This window comes from Moesziomyces antarcticus (assembly GCF_000747765.1).
Source record: "Moesziomyces antarcticus DNA, scaffold: scaffold_v10002, strain JCM 10317, whole genome shotgun sequence".
NCBI classification, from domain to species: domain Eukaryota; kingdom Fungi; phylum Basidiomycota; class Ustilaginomycetes; order Ustilaginales; family Ustilaginaceae; genus Moesziomyces; species Moesziomyces antarcticus.
In genome coordinates this window covers 1,242,401-1,269,257 of record NW_014639008.1, presented here as the reverse complement: position 1 = coordinate 1,269,257, position 26,857 = coordinate 1,242,401, and the positions used below count along the sequence as shown (strand labels likewise).

Here is a 26,857-nt window from a genome sequence, read left to right as displayed (position 1 = left end):
AGCCTGGAGTCAACGCAGAGGAGTGAGCTGGCCTTCGATCCGCTTGGTGCCATCTGGATTCGCAGAATACCATCGGTTCTGACACTGCCGACATCGTTCCGGAGCTTGGACTACTTTTTCATCTTGACCGTGAAGTCGTCCATGTAGCGCAAATCTTCAGCGGCCGTGACAGGCTCGCCCAACGAAAGTTTCTTGAACACTTCCTGGCCGGCACGATGATCATCGCGGAAGGGTTGAGTCGGGTCGTGCACCAGGCTGGTAGCGCCCAGCCACAGAGCGAGAAGCTCCTTATCGTCCAGCGGAGGGAAAGCCAGAGCCTGCGCCAGCTCGCTCGGGTCTGGCATTGGCAGTACGAAGGGGTTCTGCTGTGCCGCAGATGCTGTCGTGGCCTGCTCCGAGTCCTTGGGGTCAGACTTGATGTGGTCCTTCGTCTGTTCCGCCGAGCGCGACGCACCATCCGATGACTTTGCGGGTTTTCCAGACTTGGAAGCGCGCCGAGTCTTGGCAGCGCGCAGAGCCTTGGCAGCGCGCTCGGCCCTGGCAGCGCGCTCCTCGTTGGTGGTGGGAGGCGACATGACTAGTGATTAGCTGCTCGAAGATGCAACTGCTATGGACGCAGATGACGCAGATCAAGACGTGGGGAGAGAGCGCTCGAACGCTGAAGTGAATGCGAGTGGAGACGTCTGGATGTGACAATTGTTTCAAGAAACGGGGGGCCTCGTTCAGCGACTGTCTAAGTAGCTATCCCGAGCGAGTTCGAGACGGAGGGAGGGCCGAGGCAGCGACAAGCAGTGGGTTGCAAGAGGGCAAATACGCTCAGAGTACCTCAACGATGCCCCAACAATGTTGGAACGTGGAATGTGTTTGACACCGCCCCTTTGTGAAAGTTCCAAGACTCGTCTGCATAATACGATCGCATTCTTGCTACTCTTCCCCTCGCTGCTCCCCCTCCTCGCTGTTCCCCCTCTCGCTACTCCTCCTCTCGTTGTCTGTGACTTCCGCTTTGACTCACGCGCTCACCTATGGTTCCGCGAAACGTCCGAATTAACCTCGGAGATTTTTCCATCGCTGTGGGCCAACGTGAGCTTAGTTCGGTAATGCGAAGAACTTGCGCAATCACTGTGGGCCTCAGAATTCTGGCGCATCGCGACTGCGCAGGCAAAGTCAGAGTGGGGAGTGTTGCGCAAGCACCGCACGCACGGGCCCGATAGTGAAGGAGGAGCCGGGCCGAAAGCGCTGAACTTCTCACCGAAGATGCGCAAGAAGTGAGAGAACTAGCAGCGACCGAGTGAGCAGAGAACGCGAGTTTCCCTTTCGGGTGTGGGAACAAGCTCGCAGGAATTGCGCAGCCATGCGCGTAGCCAATCCAGATGCGTCGACACGCGGCGCACTCGAAAGTAGCCCCACCAGAAAACAAAAGTCTCAGCACGCGCCGTCTCGCGAGACTTCGACGCCCAGCCATTCTGCGCAAAGCCAATCTCTTCGCAAGATCAAGCTTTTAGCAAAGTCAAACTCTTCGCAAAGTCACACCACGCAAAGTCATTGTGCGCAAAGTCGTTCAGCACAAAGTCTCTGTGCAGGCATTCCGACGGGATCGATGAATCAATGAACCACTCAACGTCTGCGCAACCTCACATGCATGCGAGCTGCTACCCCAGGAGCTTTGAAACGTCGCCTCGTCGCCCTTCCTCCACGGCGCGGTGCGCAGATGGATCGACGAAAGCCCAAGAGGCAGGCGCCACGACGCTAGCAGAGGCCACGTGTCCCAGTCCGCTTGGTACCGGGCGCTTCGCTTGCTGCGTTTCGATCGCGGATGCCACGTCAATAGTCTGCGCAGTCTCGATGCGCTCACATCCACGGGTCATCGCCCGCCTCGTCACATTCTGGCGTTGGGGGCAAGTTCTGCTTGCGTTGCGAAATCAAATTGGCCACAGACGGCTTCACACCTGACAAGATGCGATTGCGCAAGTTCTGAGCATAGCCAAAGTTAGCTCGGGTTTGGCCACAGCGATGGAAAAAGCTCCGGGGTTGACTCGAAAAAGGTTGACTCGGACGTCTCGCGGAACTTTGGTTGAGCGCATGAGTCAAAGCGGAAGTCACAAACAGCGAGAGGAGGAGTAGCGAGAGGAGGAGTAGCGAGAGGAGAAGTAGCGAGGAAACGGTCATGTGATGCAGACGAGCCTCGGAGCTTTGACAAAGGGGAACACCGTCCACGTCCCGCCACTGTCGGGGCATCGTCGGACTCTGACCGCGGCTATGCTGAGAGGAATGTGTCTTGACCGAGCTAGGATCCGCTAACTTGGTCACTGGTCAAGTGCGTGATTCAATGCTGCCAGGTGCATGCAGCGACGAGCCGTGGAAGCCGAGCTGAGTTTTCCGCTGGAGATGCAAACAACGCTGAGGCCGGACACGAAAGATACTTAAAGGCCCCTCCGATACGTGCAAGCGCACTCACATTCATCCATCGTCCACCTTTTCTTCTTCTTTCAATCCCTCCGAGATGACCAGTGAACGCAAGTCGGCTTCTGAAAACCCAGCCAAGGAGCCTGGCCCCAGCTCGTCGGACAGCATTTGCGGCCGGCCCAAGATCGATCCTGACATCGCACACGCTGACCAGGAGATCTCGAAGGACGAAGAGCCCGGTACGTTTCTGCAATGATTGCCACGAGACCGCTTGCGCTACCCTTCATCTACAGAGAAGACTGACACCATCGAATTGACCCCCACGCTCTCTCAGGTCCTTCCACGAGCACGCCGAGCGCGGCCACGGATCGCAGACCATCGGCGCATCTGGACTCGGAGCATCCGGATGACCGCACGCTGCCTTCGCTCGCGCATCAGACCTCGACACTGCTCAACTGGTCCATCCTCGAGCAGCTGCGGCTGAGCAACGAGATTTATGCCGAGATGGCAAGGATGCAGCGTCTCCAAACCCTCATGCAGATCGGCGCGATGCCCGGAGCTCCTAATGGTGTCGGCGCAGATTACTACATGAACCTTCTGCGAGGTATTCCGCGAGCCCAAGCGCCCGACTCTATTCTTGGCCCAGAAGCTACCAGGAGCTGGGATCGACTTTCTTCGCCGAACCAGTATCTCATGCAGGCTGCTTCCGGCTTGAGCTTTGCACACGAGAGCATTCCCGCCCCTCGATCCAACGCTGTCACCGGGGCTTTTGCGGCAGCCGAGAAAAAGCTGACAGACTCTATCGAAGAATCCGCCGCTAGAGACCGAGCCTGGAAAGACGTGACGGACAAGGCCAGACAGGAGCTGCGCGACCGAAATCGCCATTCCGGAGCCGAAGCACGAGGAGATCGACCTGAAGCGCTCTCACCTTGAGCGTTGAAAGGCAAGTTCAACCGCACATGGGCGCGTCCTGCAGCTTCACACGTCTCTCCACCCAGAAAAAAAGTCTTAAATCCCAAAAAAAATAGTTGTTGATCCCGCAAGTTTGGCCTGTGCGCGCGTGTCAAGACCCTGTTCGAGTGTTGCTCTCACCTTCCCGCAGCTCCACCACGACCCTTTGCTGTGTGGTGCGACGAGCGAAGTCGTCCCTTCGTCCAGCCGCAGCCGCACATTATGTCGGAGGCCGGTACCTCGACAGACGCGGCAGCCGTCTCTTCTCCATTGACCCTTCGCGAGCAGCTCCGCCTGAAGGCGCAGCAGAAGCTCAGCGAGCAGGCCTCGACATCCGCATCTGCGGGCCGCAAACCCGCCACTTCCTCGGCCGCACTCGCGGTCGACGACGACGACGATGACGATGCGCTCGGCTCCCTCACGCTCGGCCGCTCCAAGCGTCAGGCGGCACTCAAGCGTCCCGCTACCTACAGCATCGATCCGACCGACGATGCGTCACGCCTGCACCGACATCCGGACGCGCTTGCAGGCTCGGTGGCGCACTATGCCTCGTCTTCAAAGAAGTACGCGAGCGTAGACGGTATGCTGCGCGAACGACAACGCAAGATCAAACGCGGCATCGACGCAGAGGGCTTCTCGCGCGCAGAGGCCATCGCCCGCAGCATGGAGCAGGAACGACTGGGTCGCATGGGCATCGCGTATTCCGACGACGAAGAGCTCACAGACATTCGCATCCCAGGCACCTCCAAGGCGGGCGCATCCTCATCCAGACCAAAGTCATCGGCGTCCTTTGAGCCGTCGCGCCAGGCTGGTCCTTCTGGCCACAGGACAAACGGGCATGCGCCGGAACCGACAGTGCAGGCGCTCTCCCCGACCATCCCTTCCTTTGTGTGGTCCTCACAGTCCGAGCTAGGCGACTCGGATGACGAGCAACACCGCAATTCAGCAGCGAAACCCGCGCTCGACGTGCAGAAGAAGCGATTGGCGGCTTCGCTCGCAGCCGTTGGTGCCGACGAGGACCAGAGCCGCGAGGCGCTCGACATTCTGCAGCGCGACATGCGCGACATGCGCGACGAGACGTTCCGTACTGCCGACCCGCACGGCGGACGCATCCCCCTCTACCGCCCGGGCAAGACGGTAGCTCCGGTCATCGAGGCGTTTTGCGAGGTGCCGAACTTGGGCGTGGCTGACGACGCAGCCGAAACAGCCAGCACAACGCGCGAGCGCATCTGGACGGCCACCTATCCGCACATCCTGTTAGCATGTGCGATCCCACCGTCGCTGCAGGTGCGATCGGCCGAGCTGACGCGCATCGTGACGTGGACCGCAGTGACGTGTCTGCTGGAGCGCGATGTGCTGCACAGCCAGCTGGCGTTTGGGCTGCTCGAGGCACTCGTGCTGCACCCGGACCAGTCGGCGTACCGCAACGAGCTACCGGGCGCGGTGGCGCAAGCGGCGGGTGACGTGCTGGCGCTTGTGCCGCGCGTGCTGCACCGCATCGGCGTCAGCGAGAGCGTGCTGGTCGAGTGCTTTCCCGACGACGCTGATGCGACCGACGGCCCATTCTTTGTCGTGACGCGCGCCAGGCCACGCACGCACGACCGACTGCCATCGTCGTCGCAGACCGCCAAGGTCGAGCAGGCGCGGCGAGCACCACGGTCGGCGCTCTACCTCACGCACGCGGAGTGCGACGAGCTGCTGGCGCACCTCGCGCGCGTCGTGCAGCTGGTGGTGCGAGCGAACAGCGGCGCAGTGCGCAATGGCGTGTCGCTGCTCGCTGGTTGGGTGGCAAGTATGGCGCTAGCGTGTGCGGCGGGCACCAATGTGGCGCTGGATGCGGCGGTGGGACAAGGCATGGAGGCGGTATTTGCAGCGGCGGCGAAAGCGGGGGTGTTGGGAGAGCTGCAGGAGGCCGTGGGCCGGCGCTTCTTTACCGCGCTCGAGCCAGAGTCGGTGGTGGTGAGGGCGCGCGTAGTGCAGGCGTTGCCGGGCGCAGGGCGGGGTGTACAGGCGCTTCGTGCGTGGCTGGGATGGTGCGTATTGACCGAGCATCTGGCATTGCCTGTCAAGGTCGATGCGGTGGTCCCGGCGGCCGAACCAGACGCAGTACCGTCGTCGGACCCGGTCGAAGCCGAGGAGGAAGCGAATGCGGCGGCCGCGCGTTTGCGGCGCGACAGTGCGTACTGGCGACGAGCGCGTTTCGGAGCATGGTCTCTCGACCTCTCTCTTCTTTCTCGCGCGGTGGATCCAAACGACCCCAAGTCGCCCTTCCACGTGGCCTCTTCCAGCGCCGACGACAGCGATGCGGGTCTAAGCCGTCTGATTGCAGCCGTCCATCTCCTTTCGCTCGTTCTGCGCGATCTGCCGGTTCACCTGTGTAGCTTCACGCACGAAGCACGCACGCCCACCAAATCCGACCCTCTCGGCCAACGCAGCAGCGCCAGTCTGCCACGAGCGCTCTCGCTCGCTCTGGCACCGTATGCCAGCATGAACCCGACGCTGGATGAAGGCCGCGTGCAGGAAGTGCGCTCCATCGTGGCGCGTCTGGACCAAGCCAATGCGAGAATCCGCGACAACCGCGCCGACGTCATCCTGCGCACACTCGCAAAGGACGCCCTACACCGCACCTCGCTTGCGCTCGAGTACCAACTCGCCTTGTACCACCCCGAATCCTCGTCCACCTCGTTCATCCAGTAATCTCGCAATGCAACCCGCACACACACGCAAAGGCGACACCCCGCATTGCGGCCACTGGAGCCTCGGAACGAAGAATGAAAAGGGGTTCCAGAGTGATCTGATTGAGAACGCAACGACGGTGCGTTTGCAGTGGGCTGGGTGTTCAACTGAACGAGCCGGCAAACATGGCGAGGAGGGTGACCCAGGCGCCCCTGCCGAGGCTCTCGATGCCCTCTTCGTCGACCATCTTGTTGAGGCAGTCGACGAGGCCGGTGTAGCGCGTGACGACGGGCGCGCCAAACTCGGCGGCGGCCTCTTCGGCGGTCTGCTCCTCGATGGGGCGCAGCGCGATGACGGGCTCGGGAGGCTCGCCGCCGGAAAACGAGGGAGGCGTGTAGCCCGAGTTGAAGCCGCCTGCTGCACTGTTGGAGCGTGCGGCAGGCTCATCGGTCTGCCCGAGCACGCGCGCGGCCTTGCTGCTGTTGGGCGCTTTGCCGTTGGCGGAAGGTTTGGCAGCCGGCGAGGCAGTGTCGGCATCATCATCATCGTCGTCTTCGATGGCGAACGAGGGACGACCGGGCAGCTCGCCAGGCGACGAGGGGAGTGGCTTGTCTGCGTTCGCCGAGGCGCTGTCGGACGACTTGCGCGTGGGGTCGGAATCCTTGTAGGAGCCGCCTGGCTGCGCCTGAGCGGCGGCAGTGGCCTGGTGCGAGTAGGGCGAGGGACCGGTGGCGTTGGATCCGTTTGGCACGCGTGCGTAGGCGCGGTGGAGCGGGTTCTGTCGCTCTGGACGCTGAGTGGAGAGGCGGATGATGGCGCACTCGAGCGGCGAGAGGATGATGACGCTGAGCACGTTCCAGAGGACAAAGATGGGCAGGCCGACGGGGCTGAGCTCGAGCATGTTGGAGTTGGGGCCCGAGTAGGTGTCCTGGTCGGGCGCGACGGGGGTGGCGCCGGGGAGGCCGCCGAGCGAGGGCACGGTGAGCTGGCGGACGATGCGCGTGGCGAGACCGATCCAGGCTACGTGGAGCACGTTGGCGGCGAGCAGACCGGGCAGGAGGTAGAGACGCCAGGGCTGGGTGAACTCGGTGTACGAGAGGAGCTCGCGCAGGTTCTCGCGCGGCGAGTGGATGGGCAGTATGCGCGGGTGCACGATGGTTCTGGTAGGAGATGAAGCGGAATGTCAGTACGCCTGTTTTGCATATAAAAAGGATGGCTGGCAACGTACCGGTCGGTGATGACGTTGAGCGGAAGCGCGGCCATGGCGACGAAGAGCATGTAAAAGAGGTTGGCAAAGAAGCTGAACTGACCGGGGCCAGCGGGACCGGCCTTGTATGCGCTACCGGGGGAGGAGGCGGATGCGCCGGAGAAGAAGATGAAGGTGAGGGTGCTGAGTGTGAAGATCTGGATGGCGACGGGGATGGAGCCCTTGTAGATGCCAGCCCAGCCCTCGAGGCGCTTTGTGCGGAACATCATGGAGAAGACGCCGGGGACGACGGGGCCGATCTTTGCGGTGGAGCGACGTTCGGAGAGGAGGAAGGAGGAGAGGGCGCGAGGCGCGGATGCCGAGGTGGCTGCGCCATCTTCGAGGACGTTGTCGAGGCTGACGGCCTTGGGGAGGTAGTTTGCGCGCAGACGGACGATGGCGCCGTTGAAGGGCTGCGAGATGAGCACCGAGAGGCCGATGGAGAGCGTGATGGCTATGAGAAAGACGACTGCGTCGAAGAGGAACATCTTGGAAGAAGGATGGTGCCGCGGATGTGGCTCGAGCTTGGGTCGTTGTTGTCCAAATAGGTCCGTGTCGCTTTTTCGAGATGCCTGCGATCGTCGTTGCTAGCGAATGACGGACGTTGTGGTGGATGTGAAGTAGGCGAGAACGGATAGACTCGACTCAGGGTTCAAGTTGGAGAGCCGCGTATCCGGATTGGATTGGAGAGTAACTTAGCCGCTGGGATGGCACGGTCCAGCAGCTGCGCTCCTCGCTCCTCGCTCCGTCACTCCGTCTGTCGGCTGAGTCGAGCGCGAGTCGAATGCAACAACCAACACAAAACAACACAGCCCGCCCCGATGCTCGACCTCGTCTTCGGCGCGTCGGCCGCCCTGAATTTCCACCCGCAGCCGTGCCGAGAGTCTCTGAGTGCCGGCTAAGAAAGGCATTTTTGAGCCTCTTTTCTGGCTTGCCTTTTTCGGTGCGCAAATTGATGCGCATCACAGTCTCCCTGCCCTTATGCATACTCGCTACCATCCTCGTATGCGACGCTTTCTTCATACCCTCAACTTTCCCATCGTTTGATGCTAGAAAGTATGCTCCCACCTGAGTCGACACAGCGAGCCGGGAAGAATGGCAAAAAAAAGGTCGCAAATGCGAAAAAAACGACACCAACAGGATTTGAACCTGTGCTCCCAGAGGGAATGGCATGTATTTGTTGAGCAGGATTTTGCTCTAGAATGCAGACGATTCTAGTGCCACGCGATAACCACTCCGCCATAGTGCCAATTGATGCTGGGTGCGGCCCGTACAGCGTAGATGTACACATTGAATTGCTTTTCGCTGAGAAGAACCAAGTATGGACGACACAGGCAAGAGCTCAACACGGGTCGACGAACAGCAGGAGAGCAGCTCAGTCATTGTCGGCAAGGCAGAGATTGAAGCACACTCGAAGGGAAGCGGGAAGCACCGTTTGATTGCGCGGATGGACCTACAAAAAGTACTCGACTGCCTCGTGCTTGCCGTTGGCGGTGGGGCCTCCGTTGAGGTTGTGCTGGTTGGGACCGTCGCGTTCGTTTTCCGGAGCGGCTTGGAAGGTGTTGAAGTGTTTGCTGCCGTCGGGGAATACCTCGAGGATGGACGCCATGTTGCCGCAGCGGTAGCAGTAGTTGGGTGCGCTCCATACCGTGCTGAGGCGGTCGTCGTAGAGTACGCTGAAGCCCTCCATGCACAGCTGGTGGGCGCGCAGGATGTGGTTCATGTTGTTGCGGTGCAAAAAGTGCTTGACCACCGACGCTCCAAACGTGTAGCCGGCACCGCGCGGAGAGATGGCAAACTCCTCCTTGTCCGGATCGGGATCCGACCATACCAGATCCGCCATGGGTCCTTCGTGCGGGATCTCGCGGAAGCGATCGATGATCTTGATCTGGTCAATGTAGTGCACCGAAGGCGACAGGCCACCGTGCACGCAGAAGATCTGGTCGTCAATCACCACGGACAGCGTGAGAAAGTCAAACATGTCGGTGAAGTACGTCCATACGTTGGCCGAGCCGTACTTGCGCTGGCACTCGGTGTAGAAGCCGTACGTCTGCGTCACCGCGCGCGACTCGTGGTTGCCTCGAATCAGCTGCACCCGATCCGGATACCGCAGCTTCAGACACGTCAACAGCGATATCGTCTCCACCGAAAACAGCCCGCGATCCACATAGTCGCCCAAAAACAGGTAGTTGGTATGCGGGGCGTAGCCGCCGATCCGGAAGATCTCTATCAAGTCGTAAAACTGGCCGTGGATGTCGCCTACCACCGTGACGGGCGCCGAAATGTGTACCACATTCGACTCGCGCATCAGAATCTCCTTGGTCTTTTCGCAGATCTCCTTGAGCAGCGCCTCGCCCAGCAGCTGCTTCTTGAGCAGCGTCGCAATGCACGCATCCAGATCAAACGCCATCCTGCCCTGCCCTCTGAACGCGCACGCACACCGTACGATGTGCTGGCCAACCGCGCAGCCCTCGCTCTTCTGTCGAGTCGCGACGCTGGATCGAGCGCAGGCAACAGCTTCGGCAAGCAAGTCGTTGGTTCAAGGAGCCGTCCAGTGGGATGCTGAAGCGGAGCTGCGTATTGATGTCTGCGGACCGTGCCTCGCTCAGCGAGTTGAAGCCCTTGAACGACTTCTTGTTGTTCCGCGCTTGTCGAGCCTTGCGTCGCGGTTCGTCTCCGTGGTATTGTGTGCGCGAGCCGTTCCAAAATGCTGGGGTATCGAGAAAGGCTGCACTGAAGTGGCCGGCTGTTCCGGTTGACTGCGAAACGAACGATGAACTGGTTCTGGCTCTTCCCTATGCCTGTCGTACGCAATATAATCCCGCTGTCGATGTGTGCCAAAGCTTTCGCGTCTGTCGAAGGGTGAGGCGAAGAGCGGCCAGCGTCGAATGCCGGCGATGCTGAGGGTGGAGATGGCAGATGCAAGAGTGGCGGCGCGTTCGGATCAGGTGTGGAGCGGCTCCCACACCTTCCGACCGCGGACAAGTGCAAGTCCGCAGCGCTCGAAATTCCGCAAACTTGTTACATCACGCTCTCGTACATCTCCCAGTTTTCGCACTCCATCTCCAACACGCACGATTGCCAGCGACACAAACACAGCACAGGATGTGAACTACGAGTCATGCTGAATTGTCTTCGGACGCAAGCGTATGAACAGCGCCAAGGAGCGTGCAACGCTCTCTACAAGGCGAAAGCGAAAAGACGAGAGAGCACCGACCCCGACTGCTCGGAGGTGCGAATGAGAAACAGTGAAGACAAAGAAGGGATGAAGATGCACTGAGAAAGGACTGTAAGCTGTCACGAGCGCCCGCACCAGCGCTTCCAACAGGCAAAGCCAGTCGGGCGCACATGGCACAGGCGCTGCGAGACGGGTATGTAAGAAGCACACGCCGCCGCTTGTGCGACGGCGTCCATGCTGCTTTTGAGGCCGAGAAAGAGTCGCCACATCACATGACGTAGGCGCTGGGCACGACACCGGTCTGGCCCTGCGTGTTTCTAGCGAGCCACCAGTGGCGGTCCTGGTCGTCGAGGATCTCGATGGGTTCGCCCGCTGTCAGCGGCAGCTCCGACTCGTGGTTGGGCACAAAGTTGTAGCGCGCGTGCGCGGGGATGCCCTCCATAGGCGAGTCCTCTTCGTCGCCTGCCGCTCCGATCGCCGTTGCAGCTACGGCGCCCGTGCCCACCATGCCGGTCGCGATGCCCGCCTCGGCGTCCGAGAATCCGCCGTCGTCGGTGAGGTACTGCGTCTGCACGCTCTGCCCGGTGCGGCCACCGTCGCTGTGGTAGTTGGACATGGCCGCCTCGTCGCCAAGCCCGCGGTCGTAGCCTGGCGAGCTCTGCCGACTGCGAGCAGCCGCAAGCGCAGCTGCACCGCCCGCTCCCGCCGCGCCGAATCCGGCTGCCGCACCGACACCTGCACCGTGCTCGCCCAGCATGGCGTTTTCCGTGGCGGCATTGAGCGTGGCGAGCAGGCTCGACGGACGCTTCTTCTCGCCCACACCGAGCGAGTCGTCGCTCGCCGACACGGGCACGTCCACATTGCGTGGCTCGGGCCGTCTCCTCGCCACCGCCCAGATGAGGCCGAGCAGCACGAGCAGGAAGACAATTCCAAGACCGATGGCGATCGAGATCAGGATCACCAGTCCCACCGCAAGGTGATGCAGGTTCGGGAAGCGCAGCACCTCGGTGGATCGGCTGAACGCACGCACGATACCCGACGATCCATCCAAATTGGTGGCGAGCAAGAATGGCGTGTAGCTCTGGCCGTCGAAGAATACGCTCGAGACGTTGCCGTAGTCCTGCGTGGCAAGAGCACCGCTGACCACGAGCAGACGGTTGTCCTCCAGGATGGCGTTGCTAGGATGCGCCTTGGAGATCGGCACAAACGTGAGCTGCGAGATGCCGGTCGCGGGCAGGAACTGGCCGCCGTCGACGGCGGTGTACTGAGTGCCGTCCCATCTTACGAGGTAGGGTGAGTTGCCGTCGGCAGTTCGGCCTGCGACAAAGATGGCATTCGCATTGAGATCGTCGACGCTGACTGCCGTCGCCGGGCCCGGAACCTGTCCAGAGCCGCTGCCAACGCTGCCGAGATTGGCCCACATCTGCGTGTCAAAGTTGTAGCTCGCAAGCGACGACTCGGCGCCATTGATGGTCATGGAGCCCGCCAAGATGAGCTGGTTGGCCTTGCTGCCGGCAAAGTCGATGTCCGAGATCTGTCCACTCAGACCTGCGCTCAACGGACTCCAGCGCATCGCACTGGTGTCCCAGAGGCACACGTTGAGGCAGGGCAGCGAGCCGGCAGAGGCGAAGCTGCCAGACACGATGACGGTGGTCGCGTCCGGTCGGTGATCGATCGAGGTCACGGAGAGCACCTGGCCAGCACTAGCAGTGAGTGGCGCACCATTGGTGACCCAACTCGCCTTCTTGAGGTCGTACGCCTCGAAGCCGCCGTCTCCACCCACATAGAGCATGTCAGAGTCGACGAGCAGCGAGCGAATGACAGACACCGCGGGGCGCGTCGCCGACACGGGCTGGGCCGGGAACGCGGTGGCCGCGCCGGTCGAGTCGTCGTAAAAGGCGAGGTTGCGAATGCCGTTGGTGGTGGTAAAGTTGCCTCCAAGGATGTTGACAAACGAGCCGTCGTCGCGCTCCCAGAAAGCGCTGGCCAGGATCTCGTTCTGGCCGCTCGACTGGAGCGAGGCAGGCACCATGATGTCTGCTCGCTTTGTGAGGGACGGCACTTCGGCAGAGAGATCGGCTTCACGCGCCTCGAATGGCGATCGCGGAAGCATCGAGAGCAGCCTTGATCCGATACCCGAGCCACTAGCCGCGCCAGCCGCTCCGTCTCGACGCTGCAGTCGCTGCTGCGGTGGCTGCTGCTGCGATTGATGCTGCTGCCTCCAGCCAGTGACGAGATTCCTTCTGCGCGCATTGCTGGCCGACGACATGGATGCGCCAGCCGATCCGGAAGGAGTGGCAAACTGGAAGTTGAGCGACTCGACAACAGGCAAGGCGCCCGACTTGTCCGGTGCACGCAGCTGCGCGGCGCCCGAGGCGGACTGTAGGCTGACGGCACGAACGCTGCCGGCGAGGAAGCTCTGCTGGGTCGAGGCGGAGAAGTCGGCGAAGGCGGCGGTCATCTCTGCCGATACAAAGCTGGACTGCGTCTGCCAGCTGTTGGACGTCGAATTCCACACGGCGTAGCCGCCAGACTGTCCGGTGCCGTTGACGGTCTCGAAGCCACCGGCCACGAGCAGCGTGTCGGAGCCGAGCGGGTAGATGGCCGAGACGGCGCCATCGGGTCCAGCGCCGAGTGCGGACCAGCTGTTGGCATCGGGGTCGTAGCGGGCAAGGTAGGGTGCAGCGACGGCGCTGTCAGCCGTGGCGGTGAAGCTGCCTCCGACGTAGATAGAGTTGCCAAGACTTGCCAGCGCCTGGACGGGACCGTTGAGACCGCCGTTGGCAATGGCGATGGGCGCCATGCCGGCCGAATCGGCCGCGAAGCCTGCGAGGTTGGCAAAGCTGACGTTGCCCGTCGAGGCGAAGGAGCCGCCGACGAAGGTGCGCGTTCCGACCGAGGCGATCGAAGTGACGGCGGTGTCGCTCGTGTTGCTTCGCACTCCGTACTGGAATAAGGTGGTGGCGAAGGCATCGAGCTGGGTCATGCTGGTGTTGGGCAGCAAGCCGGTGCCGTTGGCCTGGATGGCGGTCATGGCGGGATCAAAGAGGTTGTACTCGAGCACGCCAAAGCCCGAGGTACGGCCCATCTGGAGGGTCTCGTTGCTGTTGAGCAGGAGGAAGCTGACCTTGTCGGCAATGACGGTGAAGTCGGCGCCACCCGAGGGGGCAGGTGCGTCGTCGGGGATGGACAGGATCACGGTGGGCTGGAAGCCATCGCCGGCCTTGTTGACCTCGCCACTGTAGATCTGGATGGTCTGATCCTGCTCGTTGGTCTGGGAGACGCGGGTGATGTTGCCCTGAGAACCCTGGACGGCAAAGACGTTTGCATTGACCTCGGTTCGCTGACCACACTGACCGGAGGCGCGGCAGCCGGGGACAAACATGCTGATGGTGTAGTTGCCGTTGTAAGGGATGTCGACGGCCCAGGTGACGGTGGCGGAGTTGTCGGAGGCGATGTTGGAGTAGGCGTCGGTGAATGCAAGCACGGGCTCGGTGGTGCCAGCGAGGGTGGTGATGGTGCTGGTGTACCAGCCGCCCTGGTTGGTGGCGGAGGAGTCGGTGCCGTTGACGCCGCTCTGGTTGGAGTTGCACGCACCACGGTTGAGCGCGTTGTAGGCGTAGGCCCAGCCGCCTTCGGAGAGGAGCTCGAGGACGTGAAGACCGGCGCCAGCGCCGTAGTGTTCGGTGGCGGTGAACTGGACACCGGTCAACTGCTTGACGCCGCCGGGGGCATTGTTGGCGGGCGTGTCTGCAATGAGGAAGTCCTGATAGGGGATGGAAGCGTCGTGGGCGAGGGTGCAGTTGGTGGTGCAGGTGACGTTCTGGTTGGTGGTGGGGTCGAGGTAGATGAGCTCGAGCTCGGTGTTGTCGGGAATGGAGACGAGGCCGAAGGTGCGGGTGCCGCGGCCGTCGACAAAGGTGTTGCCGAGGCGAATGGCACGCACGTTGAGCGCGCGGAAGGCACGGGCTGTGAGACGACCGTCTACGCCGTCCTCGAAGAGGTAAGAGTTACCGCTGCCGTCGGGACCCTGCGGACAAAGGATCTGGGCCGGGTTGTCGAAGCCTGCGTTGTTGGAGCTGGGGCCGCCGACGAACTCGACCTGGCCGAGGGAGATGGGTGTGAGGGCGGCGGTGAGGGGCGAGGCGGAGGTGTTGGTGCCCGAGGCGGCGGCTGCGTTTGCGCCCGTGGAAGCGAAGCGGGTGTCGAAGCTGCCGCCGAATCGGACGAGCGAGTTGTTGCCGCCTGGAGTAATGGTGTTGACGGTGCCGTCGAGACCGCCAAAGTCGACGGGGTTCCAAGCGGACGCGGCGACATCCCACTGGGCGAGGTTGCCGAGGTATCGATCTGTCTTGCCTGCGACTGGACCCGAGAAGGAGCCACCTGCGATGAGCTGTTGGTGGTCATTGTCGCAAAAGACGGCGTTGACGGTGCCGTCGAGGCCGCCTGCCATGTTTGTGAATGCCTTGGTGGAAGGGTTGAAGGCGGCGATGTTGCTGACGGAGATGCCGCCTATGGAGAAGAAGTTGCCAGCGACAAAGACGGTGTTGGGTGGCGACTGCATCTGGCAGATGGCACGGATGGTGCCTCCCTCTTCGGTTGCGCTGATGAAGGAGACGGAACCATTGGTGGCGCGGGAGAGGAGGGAGGAAGCGGCCGGGTCGTAGGTGGCGTTGGGGCTGGCGGAGGAGCCGGTCTGGTTCCAGAGCTCGATGCCTGCAAACGAGCCAGCGATGCTGACTGCGCCGAGGAGGTCAAAGTCGATGCTGGGGAAGTTGGCGATGGAAGCGGAGGCGAGTGGCACGGCAGCGGTCAGCAGAAGAGCCGACTTTGCGACGGCACGCGCGAGCCGCGATGTTGGAGAGGATGCATGCCGGCGTGATGAGTGGGAGGTGGCGGCCGAAGCGCTGCAAGAGCTCGAGGCTGGCATGGCGATCGCGAGGAGAGGTCTAGACGGGGACGACGCGAGAGCACGGCTCGGCTGAAGGGAGCGCAAGGTGTAGTCGCAGAGTGATCAGAGCATCACAAGGCGCGGTGGAAGCTGGGGAAGGATGTGTGTTGGGGACGCTTGTTGAGCAGGTCTGGTTCGAAGCGATGACGATAGCTGATCAAAAGAGTGTAGAGGTGACGCAAAGACAAGGGCGAAATGTTGCAAGACAAAGCAAAAGATGCGTTCGAGACGAAGCAGGCCAAGAGGAACGCGCTGATCTCAAGATGGGCAAAGCCGAAGTGAAGCGTGACGGCGCAATGAGGCGAGACGTGCGAAGAGCGCGGAGAGTCGTGTGGTGGCGAGGATGCGGATGCGGATGAAGATGAAGATGAAGACGAGGATGAGGGTGGCGGAGGCAGGAGAAGATGATGTGGGACGGAGGCTAGAGTCGGAGGTGCTGCGGTGGATGGCGTTGGCGTTGAGAGCCCAAGTCGCTACTCGGACGGGTCGATTTGCAGTCCGCCAAAATTGCAACACACGCGAGTCAAAGGAGAAAAATCACGGGCAGCAGCTCGCGCTCTCCCTCTCGCTCAACCTCACGCTCAGCCTCGTGCAGTTCATGCGCGCTCTCTCAGCGTCCGCCTGGCTACTGATCCGACTTGGACTCTCCTCGGAACCAGTTCGGATGGCGATGGCAGAGCGGAATCATGCTCGCAGCTCACAACGATGTACTTTTCCTTCCAGCCTCACTCGTGTTCAATCACATCAAGACGGAGCGGATGAGATGCATGGGCGAGATGAAGTGTGCCGATCGCGCCCACTTGGGCTCGAAACTGTCATAGCTGGAGAGGAGAGGATAGGAGGAATGGGTGGGCGCTGCTCGCTCCTGCTTTCAGCTTGAGTGTAGCTAAGTTAGCTCGGGAGGGAGCCCGCGATGATGCTGTTTAGCGCGGTGCATTGGTCGAATTGCAGATCATAGCCAGCTGCAGCTGCAGCGAGCAGCGTTGGCAGAGAATGACCGAGTCGTTGCCGCCCGACGACTGCATTTCGCAGCGAGTGCGAGCGCCGGGCGTCGAAAGGAATCTTTCTCTTGCATGTCTGCACGCGCAACACGCAACAGGGGTCGCGCGCCGTAAACAGACTCTCTCTCTCTCGACAGGGTCTCTCTCGGTTCGCCTGACGAGCGCTTTTGTGCTGACATGCGAGCTGAGACCAACACGCGTCCGAGATTAGAGGACAGCCCCACCCAAACTTCGAATGGATCATTTCGAAATGTTAGGGCGAGCGAAGCAAATTAAACCGAATTTCCCTCGTTTCCGTGCGAAAGCAAGCCGATCACGGCTGGGCTTGCAAAAGCGCTCCAAATCATAGGCTGGGGCTGCATACGCTGGCGCTACAGAGGAGAGCCTGTCGCCCTCGGAGCCGATCGAGTGGAGTGTGGGCTGCGAGAAGGAGCCATGTCGACGGATTGATACTGTATCGCTCCTCCTACCTTGATCACGTCGACGACCGCTTCTCGCCCCACATCGCATCCGTCATGGTCGCCACACCCTCGCTCAGCATGGCGCTGCGACGCGCTGCCGCCACTCGTGCGTCGCTCGCTTCCGCTTCCGCACGATCGCTCCACACCACCCGCACCGTCCGTGCCGGCGCCTCGTCCTCCTCGTCCTCCGCCGCCGCTGCCGATGAGGAATACCCGTCCGAGGGCTTCGGCGCTCCCATCTGGCGCTACACCTTCCTCGGCGCTATCGCCGCTTTCGGCCTGTACCGCATCTCGACGCTGCACGCCGACCCGCACCCGTCCAGAGCCTCGTCGTCCGGCCGCTCCGCACCGGGCAACGAGTCGGAAGACAACCTGCACGTAGAAGGCCAGAAGCCCTGGCTGACCCGCTACATCGAACACTGGACCACCCCCTCCTCCGTCTGGAAGGAGCGCAATGCCAGGCACCTCGAACTCGTCAAGGAAAAGGCAGAGGAGCGCCTCCTCTTCCAGGACGCAGAACGCCCGCCCGTACACAGGTTGCGATACACCCAGTGCGTACCCGCCTCCGCCTTTCCCTCGCATATCGACACCCTTGCTGACCTTATTTGCCTTGTTGCGTCGTCTTGTGCCATCGTAGGATCTTCGAGCAGGCATCGCCTCACGGCATCGGCGCCGGCTCGCAAGTCGACCTCTCGGACCTCAAGATCAAGCGCGCATCCGAGTAGATCTCTGATATCCCATCCTGCCTCGTCCTGTTGTACTCCAGCTTCACTCGCTCACCATCGATGCGGCTGGAGCACGTGCAATAGAACAGCCTCTCTCTCCGACCTTGCATCGCCACTCTCTTCTGATGCTGATAACAAACGAGGGCACCTCGACACACTCGCATCACTTTTGCGCACCACCACAGCAGGCTTACAATTTCGCAGCTGGCTTCTGAGCGATCTCGTGCGCGGCTTGACGGATCTTGGCGCACAGTTCTTGCGCCTCGTCATCATCCAGCTCGTCGCGCCCGTGGCCGAGCCGCATGAGTGCAAGCACGTTCGTCGATGGCGTTGGCGTCGCCTTTGCGCTTGCGTCTGTACTCGCACGTGGTGCCGCAGGAACAATGTGGAAGTGCACCTTTCGACATCCCACAAACGGCATCGTCAGCGATATTGGCCGCAATGCGCTCGTGCGCCAACGTCAAAGCCGGGCAAACTCACGTGAGGTACGAGTTGAGCGTAGATCTGGTTCGTGATCACCTGTAGTCTCTCATCATCCAACGCTGTGCATGAGCGCAATCAAACTGTCAGCGCCTGTCCAGCAACGGCGATCCAAAGATCAGGGCAGTCAGGGGCGTACCTCTGCCAATGGCTTGCGTCGTGCGTACGAGCGCCTGCGATAGCGACGCGGCGGTGGCAGCGTCCAGATGCGACAGCTGCTGAACGTGCTTCTTTGGAATCACCAGCGTATGACCCGGTCGCAGAGGAAGAATGTCCAGAAACGCCACGCTCTCCTCGTCCTCGTATACGACGTGCGCCGGCGACTGCCCGGCTACGATGCGGCAGAACGCACAGTCCTCCTGCATCTCCCGGCTCGAGTCGAAGCGCGCCAGTGTGTGCGACGTCATGGTGTCTGCGAGCCTACACTGCGAACGGAGACGTATCGAGCTGCTTTGCGTGATGCAGTTGAGAAAAGCACCGGTAGAAGCACGTTCCGGTTGTTGTCCTCCGCACAGTTGCCGGTTCAGAGGTGGTGGAGCGCTTGATGGCACCGGATCGGGATATCTCTGTGAAATGCAGCTCCGATGCGCGGATCGGCCTCCACTTCAGTTCGCCGTGGTGGCACCCTCGACCCTGACCGCCTCCTACCACCACCGCACCCTAACCACACTGCAACTTGACTGCAAAGCTCGACTACACTGGCCATGGCGTACTACGGCACCACACCCCTCTTTGCACCCGGCCCCAACCCTCGTGCACCCGCGCTGCCGTGGCGCTCGGACGACTTTTACGCCGTCGACGATCGCGTGCGCGGCGGCACGAGCCACTCGCACATGGGCATCGTTCAGTACCCGCCCAACAGCCGTGGCGAAATCATCTTCTCCGGCTTCCTCGATACCACCACGCTCGGCGGCGCCGGATTCGCCTCCCAAGCGTCGTCCAAGCGCTTCCCCGTCCCGCTTGCCAAGGAGCGCTTCCACGGCCTGCGCATCGTCGTGCGCAAACAGCCCAGCTGGACCGAACCCTCGAATCCTCCCTCGGACGGCTCCATCCCAGGCGGCGGTAAGGCTCCCGTGACGTCGTTCGTGTTCGAGATCAAGACGCAGGAACCGCCCAAGCGGCCGGATGGCAGGCGGGAGAGCGTCGTCGTGTGGGAGTGGAGCTTTGCCATCCCGCAGCAAGACGGCGTCCAAGATGTGCGGCTCAATGCGCAGCTCACCAACGACGACTTTTGGGTCTTCGACTCCACCTGGGACGATTTCAAGCCCATGTACCGCGGTAGGCCTGTGGACCCGGATACCGCGGGCGAGTTCAAACCCGAGGAGACGTACGAGTGGAGCCTCATGGCACGCAGCAACTTCCAGGCGCAGAGCGGACCCTTCACACTCCAGCTGCACAGCCTGAGTGCGCTTCCGACACCGGATGAGCTGGGCGCTTCCAACGCACGCGCGGTGGATGTGCATGAGCAGACCGGCCCGGCAGATGCGGCGTGGGCGGACGAAAAAGGCTTGCCCGCACATTCCTTTCGAGCTGGCCCCACAGAGGGCGCATCTGTAGCACGAACAACCCCGTCATCAGGAGAGTACTATGGATTTGCACTCTTCATCTTTGCCACGGTGCTGTGGATCGGATGGGTGCTATGGGCGCTCCTGCCGGACAGCGTGCTGCTCGCGATGGGCATCACTTGGTACCCGAACCGCGAGTGGGCATTCCTGCTGCCCGCATGGTCACTGTTCGCCGTGCTGGCCATCTACGCCGTGTTCATCGCCAACAATCTGCGCAACACGCCCGAGCTGGACGACATCGCCAACGTCACAGGTAAGTGCGAGCCACCCATCCGCGCATCAAGGACTAGACACTGATTCGTTTGGCGGAACAGATTCGCATCAGAACGTGCTGCATGTCGATATGAGCCACAGTGCGCACACTCACCTATTCGAGGACCAAGAGAAGTTGCGACAGTCCATGCACGACATCTACGACCTTCCACCCACCTATGTCTCGCGCCAAACTCATCTCTAGCCTCGCAATCCTCCAATTGGTCACAATTTGTCCCGCACGCTGTCGTGTGAAGTGTGGTATCAAAGTACGATTCGGAATCCGCATGTGCTGTGGGAAGCGCAGGGTATTATCAGCGGAAGAAAGTGCGGGCCATTGGACCTGGCTTGACGAGCTTGCTCGACGCTCTTGGCTTGACTTTTTTGCTCTTCGCGTTGGCAGCCGGTGCTGGGGCTGGCTTGGCATGGTCGATGGTGAACTCGGGCAGATCGGGGATATCGTCGTCCAGCCATCCGTTTCGGAACGAGTCGTGTTCGCGCTCGTACATGGGGCTTTCCACGGCGTCGGATTCGTACACTGCCAGCCACTGGTTCTTGGCTTGCGGTGGAAGCAGGCTCGGTTTGGCACGCGGCGTTGTGTCCGGTGCAAGCGCTACGCGCTGTGCACCCGAATAGCGCGACTTGGTTCTACGCCCCGCCTTGGCCGGCAGTGGAGTCGAGTGGGCAATCGATCCAAAGTGCGCCGTTAGGGCAGGCACGTGCGAGGTCTCATCCGTCGCCGTCCAGTCCGCAAGCCCGTACGGCGAGGGCGAGGGGAGCGCAGCATCGAGCAGCATCGCTCCTCCCGGTGTATCGATGCCGGAAAAGTCGACGATCGAGCCTAGCGGAGGCGTCGATGCACGCACGATCTCCGATACACGCCGCGCCTTGATCCCCAGTGACGACGTGGCCAGACTCGGCGTTCGCACCGCACTTACACTCGCAGCAGCCATGCTGTCCACCTGCGTCGTAGCAGCCGCAGGAGCAGGAGCAGGCATCGAGGGTGCACCACCGACGCGCAACGCTCCACTGTTGACCAGCGTCGCCCGCGGCGCATTGCGCTTCGCATCCCTCTTGACAGCCACCTCGTCTGCCTCGATTTCGACCGCATTGGCAAGCAGCGTATCGTCATCCACCGCCTCCTGGTGTTCAGTCTCTTCCGCCGCTGCATCGTCCGCCTCGATCGCGTGTACAGACAGGTTTCCGTACGAGCGGCGCTTCTTGATGGAAAGCCCCGTGTGCACGGGCAGTGGCGGGTGTGCCAGCGGCTCTGCTACCCGCTGCGGCGCCTCCTCCTCTTGCTTGCGCGCCTGCTTGGGCGCTGCCTCCACCGCCTTGTGCACTTCCGGCAGCAGCGGCTGCGCGCTGAATCTTGGGCGCGCAGCGGAGAAGGGCGTCGCGTTGGTAATCGGCGCAAAGTTCGTCCTGACCGGCGTCGAGACACGCTGCTCCGCTCTGGGCAGCTCCACCTTGGCTGCTGGTGTCGCAGCTGCAGCCGAGACCTTGCGGAGCAGCTGTGCTGGATCGGCGGACGCCCTGAGCACGCGCGTGACTTCGGTCCTGGGTCGCTGGCTCAGCGGCACATCGACCGCCCTGAAGCTGGCGAGCTCGCGGCTGAGCTGCGCATTCTCGTGCTCGAGGCGCTCGATGTGCATGCGGAGGCCGACGTTGTCGCGCCTGGCGTCGTCGAGCTCGTGTCGCACGCGATCCATGTACATGATCTTCTGGTTGGGGTTGTTGTGTCCCAGCAGCTCGGCATTGAGCGCCGACAGCGTAGCCTTCTCCTGCTCGGCCAGCGCGTTGCGCTCGACGAGATGTTTGGCCTGCTCGGCGAGCTCGTGGTAGAGCGCTTCGAAGTGCTCGGCGTGGTCGAGGAGTGCCGCCATGCGATCGCGCTCGTCGCGCCATGCCTCCTCGGCCACGCGTGCATTCTGCAAAGACGCAGCGATGGATCGTGCGGCTTCGGTCTGCGCCTGTGCCTCCTTCTTGGCCGCTGCTGCCTCTTCCAGCGCGCCCGCAAGTCGACGACGCAGAGGCTCGAGCTCGGCGAGCTGCGAGACGAGGTTGTCCACCTCGCGCGTCTTGGCAGCCACCGAGGTCTCGAGCGTTGCGACTTGTGCGCGCACGGCTGCGAGCGCTTCCTCGGCTTGCTTGGCGTCGTTGGAGCGAGAAAGGACGAGCTGCTGCAGCTCACTCGCCTCTTGCTGAAGCATGGCGTTGTGCGACTGGACGTCGTCGAGATGCACACGCAGCAGCGCTGACGACATGTCGCCTGCGTCGATCTCTCCTTCCGAATTCGAGTCGCTTGCTGAAGTCTGCTGCGTGCTCTGACGCTGTTGCTGATCCTCGAGCTGCTGTGCGATGAGCGTGTCAGCGAGGTGACGTTCGGCGTGGAGCTCTGTTGTGATGCTGACGAGATCAGCCTGTAGCGTGGCGGCGAGACGCTTGGCAGTGTCACGATCGTCCTGGACCTGCTTGACGACGGCGACGAGCTCGTGGATCTGAGCTGCGCGCTCGTCGGAGAGCGACTCGAGTTGGATTTGCTGCGAGGCGGCGTGGTGCCACCTTGCCATCCAGGATTGCGTCTCTGCGCGAGAGCCGAGCTTGACGGCATCGATCTGCTCCGATACCGCCTTTGCGATCACGGTGAGGTTGTGCGCATACTGTTGCTCGGTCTGCTCGAGCTCGAGCTGCAGCTCCTCGAGCTCGTCGTGCATCTCGGAGCGCTCCTGCTCGGCTGCGGCCTGTTGGTCACGAGCGCTGCGCGCCGCCTCGTCCGTCTTGGCATCCAGCTGGGCCTGAAGCTCCTGGATGCGTGCGTTGAACTCGTTTTCGATCTTGCGCGCGTACTTTTGCGAATCGATCAGAATCACCTTGTCCGAATCGCGCTCTGCCTGAAGCTCGTCGATTTGCTTCTGCTTTTCGGCCACCAGATCGTGCGACGCGGAACCTTGCAGTTTGAGCGCGTCGAGCTCGGCCTGGAGGGCGGAGCACTTGGTCTGGTATTGCTGCCACTTTGCGCTTTCTGTGGCAATAGACTGACGCGCTTCGTTGAGCTCGTGCTTGCGCCTGTCCTGTTCCTTGCGGAGCCTTTCGGTGAGGTCATCGATCTCGCTCTGTCGGCGTGCCTTGGACTCCTCATGGACCTTGTGCAGCTCTGCGAGACGCGCCTGGAGGTCGGAGAGCTTGCTGCTCTTCTCCTTGAGCGATGCATGCGCCTTCTCCCACTTCTCGATGCCGTGCTTGAGCTTGGCTTCGCGCTGTGCGGCGAGACGGAGCTCGGTCTGCAGGTCGCCGAGCTGGTTGTGCGCAGTATCCTTTTCTCGCTGCAGGTCTTGGATCTTTGCCTCGGCTTTGGAGAGGCGGTCCTCGAGCTTGATCTGTGCCTTTGCGGGCTGCGCTGCGGCAGTGGATGCTGTGGCCGGGGCGATGTTGGATCGAGCGCTGGGAGCGAGTGGGCGTCGAACGACGCTGATCACCGCGGGCGGTGCACCCGTTGGAAGCGGTCGTTGCGACATGACGGCGGTACCTGGCGCTACAGGCTAGTACGCCGAGCCTAGCCGTCGTCGGATGATATCGAGTGGATGATGGAGGTGAGAAGTAGCTTGATTTGCCTCCACAAAATGTGCACGGCAGCGACCAAAGTCCAACACCTTTGCAGGGTCTTGCGCCTGTAAATACGGCAACGCGCCTCCATCCTGCAGCTCGCCCTTCATCGGTGTTGAATTCCAGTCAGCTCATAGCTTGGCGCGAGAGGGTCACGTGCTCGAAGCCAGCGTGACGGCCTAACATGATTCGAATCTTGCCCGCCGAGCTGGAAGGCGTGTAACACTCGACTGCCTCCACCGCACGAGCCGCTCACCAAACCAGCAAGTCTTCGACCACCATCGTCTTCTCAACACCACAGCTTGCTTGCACTGGACTGGACTTGGAGTCATGGCGACCCTCTCGTCCGCTCCGGCGCCAAAAGATGCGGCCGTCACTCAGCTGCAACCGCCGCGGCCCCCGTCGAAACAGCCTACACCACAGCTGCCGCACGACCTTGCTCTCCAGATCGACCAAATCCTGTCCAAGCCCTCGGCGCAGCAGACATCGTCATCAACACACTCGCTGTCCTCCTCTTTCAGCTTGTCGGACCGTTCTTCACTCGCAGCCCAGCTCGACTCGCTGCTTGCCCAGTCGCTCCCCAAGGATGAACCCATCAGTCTGGCTGCCATCGACCGTGTACAGGCCGTGCTTCGACTGCAGATCCAGGCATGTCGAGACCGCATCGCTCAGCTCACCGCCGAGCTCGAGTCCGAAATCGACCAAGACCGCATGTCTCACGTTCAAGACGCCATCGCCGCCCTCCTCGAGCAGCTCCTCCTCATCCGCGAAAAGGCGCGCGAGTCCGAAAACGTCGTCAAGGAGATCACTCGCGACATTCGCAACCTCGACATTGCAAAGCGCAACGTCGTCTCCAGCATGACCGCACTCAAGCGCCTCCAGATGCTCGTCAACGGCGTCGACCAGCTCCAGCGTCTCGCCGAGTCCAAACGCTACCGCGAGGCCGCATCCTCCCTCCAGGCCGTCCGCTCCCTCCTCGACTTCTTCCAGGCATACCGCGGCGTGGAACGCATCGCTGCCGCCTACAAACAGGTCAACGAGCTCCAGTCCACCCTCCGCACAAACATCACAAAGGACTACGAAACCTTCTTCCTCCACGATCCCAACCGCCCCGTCCGCTCCACCAGCCTGCCCGAATCGGCGCTCGTCATCGATGCCATCGGCCCGGACGCCAAGGCTTCGCTCATCGACTGGTACTGCTCGCTTCAGCTCCGCGAGTATCGTCGCATCTTTCGCGCCACCGACGAGGCCGGTCAGCTCGACAACGTCTCGCGACGCTTCGCCTGGTTCCGCCGCATCCTCAAGATCCACGAAGACGAGCACGCACCCGCCTTCCTCGACCACTGGCATGCAGAGAGGTGGCTCATCCGCAAGTTTGCAGACGTCACAAAGGAGGACCTCCGCAGCGTTCTCATCCGCGAACAGTCCCGCCTCAACGTCGCAACCCTCATGGAGGCGCTCAACTCGACGCTCGAATTCGAGGCCGCCATGGCGCGCAAGTACAACATGCCCTTCGAAGAGCTCATCGCGCCCCCTCCTGCCTCGACCGGTGCCGGCTCGCAGCCGCAGTCCCAGCCGCAGCCGCAGGTGCAGACGTTGTCCGCCATCTTTGACCCCTACCTCGGCGTCTTTGTCGACGCCCAAGACCGCGCCCTCTCCGAAATGTTTGTCCAGTACCGACGCCAGGGCGCTCGCATCTCCCACGATGGCTTCGGACCCGATGCCAACCAAGCCGCTGGGGGCTTTGGCACAGATGGCGTCTTTGACCCTTCCAGATCTTCCGACCCTACCGCTGCCAGCTCCAGCGCTAGCACCACCGTGCTGCCCTCGTCCACCGAGCTCTTCTACTTTTACCGCCAGACGCTCGAACAGTGTGCTAGGCTGTCGAATCGGGAGCCGCTTCGCGACTTGTACCAAGTCTACCGCAAGTGGCTACGCGTGTACGCCGAAGACGTGCTGCGCTCAGCTCTGCTGCGGCCCGAGCCGGCGCGCCGCTCCATCGACGTGCGGCCCAACATCGCCGAAATTCAAAAATGGTGCCTCGTGCTCAACACCGCCGATTACTGTGCCACCACGGCCGGCCAGCTCGAAGACAAGCTGCGCGAAAAGATTCACGCCGACTTCAAGGATACCGTCAGTCTGGACGACGAGCGCAGCATCTTCAACACGCTTGTCGCGTATGCGGTCCAGACGCTCGCTAGGGAGCTCGAGCTGTGTTCCGAGCCCATCTGGAACTCGATGCTGCGACCCGCGGTGCCGTGGAATCAGCTGCAAACCAGGACAGACCGGGCGCACGACGCCGGCGCCGCTTCCCCCAATTCGCAGTATGTGACCGACTTGGCGAGCCTGCTCGAGCAGATCGGCGTCGTGGTGCGTCAGGATGTCGAGAACAAGCGGTACGTGCGCAGCTGGTGCGACAAGGTCGTCAGCGTCGTCACCACTCGCTTCCTGCAGGCCTTGGTGAGGCTGCGTCCATTGTCGCAACCGATGGCAGACCAGCTCCTGGCCGACGCCAGTGCACTCCGCAAGAGTCTCATCGATCTTCCTCGGTACCCGATTGATGAGCTTGGTGTGGGGACCGACGGCAGTGTCGGAGCGACCGAGGCGAATCTGTCGCACTGGACGCCTAAGCTGTCGCCCGAGCAGGCGGCGTTGTCGAGCCAAGCGGCTTCGTACGTGCGCTACGTCCACCGCCTCACGGAGCGCATCGACGTTCTTCTCCGGGTTGTCCTTGCGCCCATCGAACCCTCCGATAATCAGGGCGATTCACAGCGCGACCTCATCCACACGTACGTTGCGCTGGTGGCCGACCGATCGTTTGCCAACTTTCAAAAGGTGCTCGAACTCAAGGGCGTGCGCAAGCTCGACCAGAATGCGCTCATCGACCGCTTCCTCTCGTCCACCTCGGCACACGAGGCCGAGGCGGCAGAGGGCGCGAGGCAGTTGGCGGACCAGAGCTTCTTGAGCCAGCTCGACATGGATCCGCCCACTCAGCCCGTGCTGTCGTCGCCTTTTACGCCGGCTACACCCTCGTTCCTCGACACGAATGCGAGGACCGAGCAGAATCCACAGCGATCCACATCGCTCTTTGCTCCAGATAGCTTGCGCAGTCCCACAGTGGGCTCGGCCGCGACGTTTGAGAGTCAGTCTCAGCCGGGTGGCGCGGGCAGAGCCTTCTCGGACCTCCGCAAGTTTGGTAACTTCTTCGGCGCGTTGGGCCGCAAGGACTCCAAGCAGTAGCCGCATGCAATCGAAGTGTGCAATTCACAACACAATGCGTAGAGGCGACGAGGATTCGTGCACCGATTGAGACTGGTACGCGAGCGAAGCTGCGACATCGCTGTGACGCCGACAGCATGCGG

General features: G+C 61.8%; 11 protein-coding genes and 1 non-coding gene across 12 annotated transcripts; 5 read left to right on the top strand and 7 right to left on the bottom strand.

Annotated features, from left to right (window-relative positions):
* Positions 1 to 110: 110 nt before the first annotated feature.
* PAN0_002c1349 (uncharacterized protein) lies at positions 111 to 575 on the bottom strand (the record flags this gene model as incomplete). The annotated part of the gene is made up of 1 exon (XM_014803515.1): positions 111 to 575. One exon carries the CDS (start codon positions 573 to 575, stop codon positions 111 to 113), a length of 465 nt encoding a protein of 154 aa, XP_014659001.1.
* Positions 576 to 2,500: 1,925 nt separating this feature from the next.
* On the top strand, positions 2,501 to 3,336 carry PAN0_002d1348 (uncharacterized protein; the record flags this gene model as incomplete). The annotated part of the gene is made up of 2 exons (XM_014803514.1): positions 2,501 to 2,642; positions 2,738 to 3,336. 2 exons carry the CDS (start codon positions 2,501 to 2,503, stop codon positions 3,334 to 3,336), a joined length of 741 nt encoding a protein of 246 aa, XP_014659000.1.
* Positions 3,337 to 3,576: 240 nt separating this feature from the next.
* On the top strand, positions 3,577 to 6,051 carry PAN0_002d1347 (uncharacterized protein; the record flags this gene model as incomplete). Its single annotated transcript, XM_014803513.1, has 1 exon — positions 3,577 to 6,051. One exon carries the CDS (start codon positions 3,577 to 3,579, stop codon positions 6,049 to 6,051), a length of 2,475 nt encoding a protein of 824 aa, XP_014658999.1.
* Positions 6,052 to 6,193: 142 nt separating this feature from the next.
* On the bottom strand, positions 6,194 to 7,764 carry PAN0_002c1346 (mitochondrial carrier; the record flags this gene model as incomplete). Its single annotated transcript, XM_014803512.1, has 2 exons — positions 6,194 to 7,190; positions 7,259 to 7,764. 2 exons carry the CDS (start codon positions 7,762 to 7,764, stop codon positions 6,194 to 6,196), a joined length of 1,503 nt encoding a protein of 500 aa, XP_014658998.1.
* Positions 7,765 to 8,404: 640 nt separating this feature from the next.
* Positions 8,405 to 8,525, bottom strand: PAN0_t002c0007. Its single transcript has 2 exons — positions 8,489 to 8,525; positions 8,405 to 8,449 (listed from the first exon to the last, which is right to left on the bottom strand). It is a non-coding gene; the product is annotated as a tRNA-Ser (tRNA).
* PAN0_002c1345 (metallo-dependent phosphatase) lies at positions 8,491 to 10,690 on the bottom strand (the record flags this gene model as incomplete). The annotated part of the gene is made up of 5 exons (XM_014803511.1): positions 8,491 to 8,581; positions 8,734 to 9,699; positions 9,872 to 10,022; positions 10,087 to 10,244; positions 10,665 to 10,690. The coding sequence occupies 5 exons, from the start codon at positions 10,688 to 10,690 to the stop codon at positions 8,491 to 8,493; spliced, it is 1,392 nt and encodes a 463-aa protein (XP_014658997.1).
* A 32-nt stretch (positions 10,691 to 10,722) lies between these two features.
* Positions 10,723 to 15,384, bottom strand: PAN0_002c1344 (cellular morphogenesis protein; the record flags this gene model as incomplete). The annotated part of the gene is made up of 1 exon (XM_014803510.1): positions 10,723 to 15,384. The coding sequence occupies one exon, from the start codon at positions 15,382 to 15,384 to the stop codon at positions 10,723 to 10,725; it is 4,662 nt and encodes a 1,553-aa protein (XP_014658996.1).
* Positions 15,385 to 16,921: 1,537 nt separating this feature from the next.
* On the top strand, positions 16,922 to 17,592 carry PAN0_002d1343 (uncharacterized protein; the record flags this gene model as incomplete). Its single annotated transcript, XM_014803509.1, has 2 exons — positions 16,922 to 17,418; positions 17,505 to 17,592. The coding sequence occupies 2 exons, from the start codon at positions 16,922 to 16,924 to the stop codon at positions 17,590 to 17,592; spliced, it is 585 nt and encodes a 194-aa protein (XP_014658995.1).
* A 190-nt stretch (positions 17,593 to 17,782) lies between these two features.
* PAN0_002c1342 (HIT-like protein) lies at positions 17,783 to 18,479 on the bottom strand (the record flags this gene model as incomplete). The annotated part of the gene is made up of 3 exons (XM_014803508.1): positions 17,783 to 17,989; positions 18,073 to 18,134; positions 18,212 to 18,479. 3 exons carry the CDS (start codon positions 18,477 to 18,479, stop codon positions 17,783 to 17,785), a joined length of 537 nt encoding a protein of 178 aa, XP_014658994.1.
* Positions 18,480 to 18,776: 297 nt separating this feature from the next.
* Positions 18,777 to 20,094, top strand: PAN0_002d1341 (NADH:ubiquinone oxidoreductase complex I intermediate-associated protein 30; the record flags this gene model as incomplete). Its single annotated transcript, XM_014803507.1, has 2 exons — positions 18,777 to 19,890; positions 19,952 to 20,094. 2 exons carry the CDS (start codon positions 18,777 to 18,779, stop codon positions 20,092 to 20,094), a joined length of 1,257 nt encoding a protein of 418 aa, XP_014658993.1.
* A 109-nt stretch (positions 20,095 to 20,203) lies between these two features.
* PAN0_002c1340 (ER to Golgi transport-related protein) lies at positions 20,204 to 23,407 on the bottom strand (the record flags this gene model as incomplete). The annotated part of the gene is made up of 1 exon (XM_014803506.1): positions 20,204 to 23,407. One exon carries the CDS (start codon positions 23,405 to 23,407, stop codon positions 20,204 to 20,206), a length of 3,204 nt encoding a protein of 1,067 aa, XP_014658992.1.
* A 418-nt stretch (positions 23,408 to 23,825) lies between these two features.
* On the top strand, positions 23,826 to 26,735 carry PAN0_002d1339 (garp complex subunit; the record flags this gene model as incomplete). The annotated part of the gene is made up of 1 exon (XM_014803505.1): positions 23,826 to 26,735. The coding sequence occupies one exon, from the start codon at positions 23,826 to 23,828 to the stop codon at positions 26,733 to 26,735; it is 2,910 nt and encodes a 969-aa protein (XP_014658991.1).
* Between the last annotated feature and the right edge of the window lie 122 nt (positions 26,736 to 26,857).